General features: G+C 52.2%; 1 protein-coding gene across 1 annotated transcript in view; it reads left to right on the top strand.

Annotated features, from left to right (window-relative positions):
• Positions 1-7,694, top strand: part of LOC124020609 (Golgi apparatus protein 1-like) — a 68,070-nt gene that overhangs the window by 5,572 nt on the left and 54,804 nt on the right. The window contains exon 3 of the mRNA XM_046335847.1: positions 1,709-1,862. Coding sequence (XP_046191803.1) covers positions 1,709-1,862 — 154 coding nt within the window. The remainder of the gene's footprint in view (positions 1-1,708; positions 1,863-7,694) is intronic.

Below are 7,694 nucleotides of genomic sequence, written 5' to 3'. Positions count from 1 at the left end.
GCTGTCAGACTGTCTAACTCTCTACTGCCCCCTGGCTGTCAGACTGTCTAACTCTCTACTGGTCTGTCAGACTGTCTAACTCTCTACTGCCCCCTGTCTGTCAGACTGTCTAACTCTCTACTGCCCCCTGTCTGTCTGTCAGACTGTCTAACTCTCTACGGCCCCCTGGCTGTCAGACTGTCTAACTCTCTACTGCCCCCTGGCTGTCAGACTGTCTCTACTGCCCCCTGGCTGTCAGACTGTCTAACTCTCTACTGCCCCCTGGCTGTCAGACTGTCTAACTCTCTACTGCCCCCTGGCTGTCAGACTGTCTAACTCTCTACTGCCCCCTGGCTGTCAGACTGTCTAACTCTCTACTGCCCCCTGGCTGTCAGACTGTCTAACTCTCTACTGCCCCCTGGCTGTCAGACTGTCTAACTCTACTGCCCCCTGGCTGTCAGACTGTCTAACTCTCTACTGCCCCTGGCTGTCAGACTGTCTAACTCTCTACTGCCCCCTGGCTGTCAGGCTGTCTAACTCTCTACTGCCCCCTGGCGGTCAGACTGTCTAACTCTCTACTGCCCCTGGCTGTCAGACTGTCTAACTCTCTACTGCCCCCTGGCTGTCAGACTGTCTAACTCTCTACTGCCCCCTGGCTGTCAGACTGTCTAACTCTCTACTGCCCCCTGGCTGTCAGACTGTCTAACTCTCTACTGCCCCCTGGCTGTCAGACTGTCTAACTCTCTACTGCCCCCTGGCTGTCAGACTGTCTAACTGTCTACTCTCTACTGCCCCCTGGCTGTCAGACTGTCTAACTCTCTACTGCCCCCTGGCTGTCAACTCTCTACTGCCCCCTGGCTGTCAGACTGTCTAACTCTCTACTGCCCCCTGGCTGTCAGACTGTCTAACTCTCTACTGCCCCCTGGCTGTCAGACTGTCTAACTCTCTACTGCCCCCTGGCTGTCAGACTGTCTAACTCTCTACTGCCCCCTGGCTGTCAGACTGTCTAACTCTCTACTGCCCCTGGCTGTCAGACTGTCTAACTCTCTACTGCCCCCTGGCTGTCAGACTGTCTAACTCTCTACTGAGACTGTCTAACTCTCTACTGCCCCCTGGCTGTCAGACTGTCTAACTCTCTACTGTCCCCTGTGTCAGACTGTCTAACTCTCTACTGCCCCTGGCTGTCAGACTGTCTAACTCTCTACTGCCCCCTGTCTGTCAGACTGTCTAACTCTCTACTGCCCCCTGGCTGTCAGACTGTCTAACTCTCTACTGCCCCCTGGCTGTCAGACTGTCTAACTCTCTACGGCCCCCTGGCTGTCAGACTGTCTAACTCTCTACTGCCCCCTGGCTGTCAGACTGTCTAACTCTCTACTGCCCCCTGGCTGTCAGACTGTCTAACTCTCTACTGCCCCCTGGCTGTCAGACTGTCTAACTCTCTACTGTCCCCTGTCTGTCGGTCTGAGACTGTCTAACTCTCTACTGCCCCCTGGCTGTCAGACTGTCTAACTCTCTACGGCCCCCTGTCTGTCAGACTGTCTAACTCTCTACGGCCCCCTGTCTGTCAGACTGTCTAACTCTCTACGGCCCCCTGGCTGTCAGACTGTCTAACTCTCTACTTCCCCCTGGCAGTCAGACTGTCTAACTCTCTACTTCCCCCTGGCAGTCAGACTGTCTAACTCTCTACTGCCCCCTGGCTGTCAGACTAACTCTCTCCTCCCTCTACCAGACTGGACCCCATCCTGTATAAGAAGTGCCAGGGTGACGCTGCCCGGCTGTGCCACACCCACGGGTGGAATGAGACCAATGAGCTGATGCCACCTGGTGCCGTGTTCTCGTGTCTCTATCGCCATGCCTACCGCACCGAGGAGCAGGGACGACGGGTAAGAGATTCAGGAGTAGCGAAGATGGACTAGTTCCCATGGTTCCACATTACTACTATGGTACAACACATGTTGTTGGAGATGGTGGTGAGGAAGATGAGGGTGGTGGTTGGTAATGACAGTGGTGGTGGTGTGGTGGTGGTTGGTCATGACAGTGGTAGGTGGTGGTTGGTAATGATAGTGGTAGGTGGTGGTGGTGGCGGTTGGTAATGACAGTGGTAGTGGAGGTGGTGGTGGTGGTTGGTAATGACAGTGGTAGGTGGTGGTGGTGGTTGGTAATGACAGTGGTTGGTAATGACAGTGGTGGTGGTGGTGGTGGTAATTACAGTGGTAGGTGGTGGTGGTGGTTGGTAATGACAGTGGTAGGTGGTGGTGGTAATTACAGTGGTAGGTGGTGGTGGTGGTTGGTAATTACAGTGGTAGGTGGTGGTGGTGGTGGTTGGTAATGACACTGGTAGGTGGTGGTGGTGGTTGGTAATGACGGTGATGGTGGTGGTGGTGGTGGTTGGTAATGACAGTGGTTGGTAATGACAGTGGTAGGTGGTGGTGGTGGCTGGTAATGACAGTGGTAGGTGGTGGTTGGTAATTACAGTGGTAGGTGGTGGTGGTGGCTGGTAATGACAGTGGTAGGTGTGGTGGTGGTTGGTAATGTGATGGTGGTGGTGGTTGGTAATGACAGTGGTAATGACAGGTGGTGGTGGTGGTGGTGGTTGGTAATGACAGTGGTGGTGGTGGTGGTAATGACGTGTACAGGTGGTAGGTGGTGGTTGGTAATGACAGTGGTAGGTGGTGGTGGTGGTAAATGACAGTGGTAGGTGGTGGTGGTGGTTGGTAATGACAGTGGTAGGTGGTGGTGGTGGTGGTGGTAATGACAGTGGTAGTGGTGGTGGTGGTAATGGTGGTAATGGTGGTGGTGGTGGTTGGTAATTACAGTGGTAGGTGGTGGTGGTGGCTGGTAATGACAGTGGTAGGTGGTGGTTGGTAATTACAGTGGTAGGTGGTGGTGGTGGTTGGTAATGACAGTGGTAGGTGGTGGTTGGTAATTACAGTGGTAGGTGGTGGTGGTGGTGGTGGTAATGACAGTGGTAGGTGGTGGTTGGTAATTACAGTGGTAGGTGGTGGTTGGTGGGTAATGACAGTGGTAGGTGGTGGTTGGTAATTACAGTGGTAGGTGGTGGTGGTGGTAATTACAGTGGTAGGTGGTGGTTGGTAATTACAGTGGTAGGTGGTGGTGGTGGCTGGTAATGGTGGTAGGTGGTGGTGGTGGCTGGTAATTACAGTGGTAGGTGGTGGTGGTGGTAATTACAGTGGTAGGTGGTGGTGGTAATGACAGTGGTAGGTGGTGGTTGGTAATTACAGTGGTAGGTGGTGGTGGTGGTTGGTAATTACAGTGGTAGGTGGTGGTTGGTAATTACAGTGGTAGGTGGTGGTGGTGGTTGGTAATGACAGTGGTAGGTGGTTGGTAATGACAGTGGTAGGTGGTGGTGGTTGGTGGTGGTTGGTAATGACAGTGGTAGGTGGTGGTGGTTGGTAAATGACAGTGGTAGGTGGTGGTGGTGGTTGGTAATGACAGTGGTAGGTGGTGAATGACAGTGGTGGTGGTGGTGGTGGTGGTAATGACAGTGGTTGGCAATGACAGTGGTAGGTGGTGGTGGTGGTGGTGGTAATGACAGTGGTTGGTGGTGGTGGTTGGTAATGACAGTGGTAGGTGGTGGTGGTGGTAATTACAGTGGTAGACAGTGGTGGTGGTGGTTGGTAATGACAGTGGTAGGTGGTGGTGGTAATTACAGTGGTAGGTGGTGGTGGTAATTACAGTGGTAGCTGGTGGTGGTGGTTGGTAATTACAGTGGTAGGTGGTGGTTGGTGGTTGGTAATGACAGTGGTAGGTGGTAGTGGTGGTGGTTGGTAATGACAGTGGTGGTGGTGGTAATGACAGTGGTTGGTGGTGGTGGTAGTAGTGGTGGTGGTAGTGGTTGGTAATGACAGTGGTAGGTGGTGGTGGTGGTTGGTAATGACAGTGGTAGGTGGTGGTGGTGGTTGGTAATGACAGTGGTAGGTGGTGGTGGTGGTGGTGGTAATGACGGTGGTAGGTGGTGGTGGTAGTAGTAGTAGTGGTGGTAGTGGTTGGTAATGACAGTGGTAGGTGGTGGTGGTGGTTGGTAATGACAGTGGTAGGTGGTGGTGGTGGTTGGTAATGACAGTGGTAGGTGGTGGTGGTGGTGGTGGTAATGACAGTGGTTGGTAGTGGTGGTGGTGGTAGTGGTGGTGGTTGGTAATGACAGTGGTAGGTGGTGGTGGTGGTGGTGGTAGTAGTAGTAATAGTGGTGGTAGTGGTGGTTGGTAATGACAGTAATTGTTTTGAAAGCCCCGTTCCTTACTGTGCTGAATCTGATGGACATCAATGGCTACAATATTGTCTGACAAGATGATGGTTGGTAATGACAGTGGTGGTGGTGGTAATGACAGTGGTTGGTGGTGGTGGTAGTAGTGGTGGTGGTTGGTAATGACGGTGGTAGGTGGTGGTGGTAGTAGTAGTAGTGGTGGTAGTGGTGGTGGTGGTTGGTAATGACAGTGGTAGGTGGTGGTGGTGGTGGTTGGTAATGACAGTGGTAGGTGGTAATGGTGGTGGTTGGTAATGACAGTGGTAGGTGGTGGTGGTTGGTAATGACAGTGGTAGGTGGTGGTGGTGGTGGTGGTGGTGGTTGGTAATGACAGTGGTAGGTAGTGGTGGTGGTTGGTAATGACAGTGGTAGATGGTAGTGGTGGTGGTTGGTAATGACAGTGGTAGGTGGTGGTGGTGGTGGTTGGTAATGACAGTGGTAGGTGGTGGTGGTGGTGGTTGGTAATGACAGTGGTAGGTGGTGGTGGTTGGTAATGACAGTGGTAGGTGGTGGTGGTTGGTAATGACAGTGGTAGGTGGTGGTGGTTGGTAATGACAGTGGTAGGTGGTGGTGGTTGGTAATGACAGTGGTAGGTGGTGGTGGTTGGTAATGACAGTGGTTGGTGGTGGTGGTGGTAGTAGTGGTGGTGGTTGGTAATGACGGTGGTTGGTGGTGGTGGTGGTAGTAGTGGTGGTGGTTGGTAATGACAGTGGTTGGTGGTGGTGGTGGTGGTAGTAGTGGTGGTGGTTGGTAATGACGGTGGTTGGTGGTGGTGGTGGTAGTAGTGGTGGTGGTTGGTAATGACAGTGGTAGGTGGTGGTGGTGGTTGGTAATGACAGTGGTAGGTGGTAGGTGGTGGTGGTGGTGGTGGTGGTGGTGGTAATGACAGTGGTTGGTAGTGGTGGTGGTGGTAGTGGTGGTGGTTGGTAATGACAGTGGTTGGTAGTGGTGGTGGTTGGTAATGACGGTGGTAGGTGGTGGTGGTGGTGGTAGTGGTGGTGGTTGGTAATGACAGTGGTTGGTAGTGGTGGTGGTTGGTAATGACGGTGGTAGGTGGTGGTAGGTGGTGGTGGTGGTGGTTGGTAATGACAGTGGTTGGTAGTGGTGGTGGTTGGTAATGACAGGTGGTGGTGGTGGTGGTAGTGGTGGTGGTTGGTAATGACAGTGGTTGGTAGTGGTGGTGGTTGGTAATGACGGTGGTGGTTGGTAATGACGGTGGTAGGTGGTAGTGGTAGTGGTAGTAGTGGTGGTGGTAGTGGTAGTGGTGGTGGTGGTGGTAGTGGTAGTGGTAGTAGTGGTGGTGGTGGTGGTAGTGGTAGTGGTAGTGGTAGTAGTGGTGGTGGTGGTGGTGGAGGTGGTGGTAGTGGTAGTGGTAGTAGTGGTGGTGGTGGAGGTGGTAGTGGTAGTGGTAGTAGTGGTGGTGGTGGAGGTGGTAGTGGTAGTAGTGGTGGTGGTGGAGGTGGTGGTGGTGGTGGTGGTAGTAGTGGTGGTGGTGGAGGTGGTGGTAGTGGTAGTGGTAGTAGTGGTGGTGGTGGAGGTGGTAGTGGTAGTGGTAGTAGTGGTGGTGGTGGAGGTGGTAGTGGTGGTGGTGGAGGTGGTAGTGGTGGTGGTGGTGGAGGTGGTAGTGGTAGTGGTAGTAGTGGTGGTGGTGGAGGTGGTAGTGGTAGTGGTAGTAGTGTTGGAGGTGGTAGTGGTAGTGGTAGTAGTGGTGGTGGTGGAGGTGGTAGTGGTAGTGGTAGTAGTGGTGGTGGTGGAGGTGGTAGTGGTAGTGGTAGTAGTGGTGGTGGTGGTAGTGGTGGGTAGTGGTAGTGGTAGTAGTGGTGGTGGGTGGTGGAGGGTGTGGTAGTGGGTAGTGGTAGTGGTAGTGGTAGGTGGTGGTGGTGGAGGTGGTAGTGGTAGTAGTGGTGGTGGTGGTAGTGGTAGTGGTGGTGGTGGTGGTGGTAGTGGTAGTGTAGTAGTGGTAGTGGTGGTGGTAGTGGTAGTGGTAGTGGTAGTGTAGTAGTGGTAGTGGTAGTGATAGTGGTAGTGATAGTGGTAGTGGTAGTGGTAGTGTAGTAGTGGTAGTGTAGTAGTGGTAGTGTAGTAGTGGTAGTGTGGTAGTGGTAGTGTAGTAGTGGTAGTGTAGTAGTGATAGTGTAGTAGTGGTAGTGTGGTAGTGGTAGTGTAGTAGTGGTAGTGTGGTAGTGGTAGTGTAGTAGTGGTAGTGTAGTAGTGGTAGTGTTGTTATGCAGGTGAATGAGGACCCAAAAGCGACTTGGCGAAAACAGAGTCTTTAATCCAGTAAAGTAAAAATACAATCAAAAAACACAATTTCCACTCGTAATGACGAGAACAGACTGGAGACTCGATCTTGAACTGCAGGTTGCCTCGGGAAGGCACTTGAACGTAGCAGACTCAGACACCTGCTCACCACGCAGCATCTGAGGGAAACACGACACGACAATACACAAACACAGCACGGTGAACAATAGACAAGGATCCGACAGGGCAGGAACGGAAAACAAGGGGAGAAATAGGGACTCTAATCAGGGAAAAAGATATGGAACAGGTGTGGGAAGACTAAATGATTGATTAGGGGAATAGGAACAGCTGGGAGCAGGAACGGAACGATAGAGAGAAGAGAGAGAGGAAGGGAGAGAGAAAAAGGGGAACGAACCTAAAAAGACCAGCAGGGGGAAAACGAACAGAAGGAAAAGCAAAATGACAAGACAATCTAAGACAAAACATGACAGTACCCCCCCACTCACCGAGCGCCTCCTGGCGCTCTCGAGGAGGAACACTGGCGGCAACGGAGGAAATCATAGATCACAAACGGTCCAGCACGTCCCGAGAAAGAACCCAACTCCTCTCCTCAGGACCGTAACGAAAAACGATACAAAGGAAAACTAGGGTACTACTCTAAAAAAAAAAAATGAGACACGGGTAGAGAACTGAAAGCTTTAGAGCAAGGGTCTGGACCGACTGAAGACCGTGCGCAGACCATGATATTCCTCCGGCACTCCTGTCAAATCACCAGGTTCCTCCTGAGAAGAGGGGACAGAACAAACAGGAGAAATAGCAGACATTAAACACTTCACATGACAAGAAACGTTCCAGGAAAGGATAGAATTACTAGACCAATCAAAAGAAGGATTATGACACACTAGCCAGGGATGACCCAAAACAACAGGTGTAAAAGGTGAACAAAAAATCAAAAAAGAAATGGTCTCACTATGGTTACCAGATACAGTGAGGGTTAAAGGTAGTGTTTCACATAATATACTGGGGAGAGGACTACCATCCAAGGCGAACATGACCGTGGGCTCCCCTAACTGTCTGAGAGGAATGTCATGTTCCCGAGCCCAGGCTTCGTCCATAAAACAGCCCTCCGCCCCAGAGTCTATTAATGCACTACAGGAAGCTGCCAATCCGGTCCAGCGTAGATGGACCGGTAAAGTAGTACAGGTACTTG

Source organism: Oncorhynchus gorbuscha, unplaced genomic scaffold (genome assembly GCF_021184085.1).
Source record: "Oncorhynchus gorbuscha isolate QuinsamMale2020 ecotype Even-year unplaced genomic scaffold, OgorEven_v1.0 Un_scaffold_865, whole genome shotgun sequence".
Lineage (NCBI taxonomy): Eukaryota > Metazoa > Chordata > Actinopteri > Salmoniformes > Salmonidae > Oncorhynchus > Oncorhynchus gorbuscha.
This window is presented reverse-complemented; position numbering and strand designations above follow the sequence as displayed.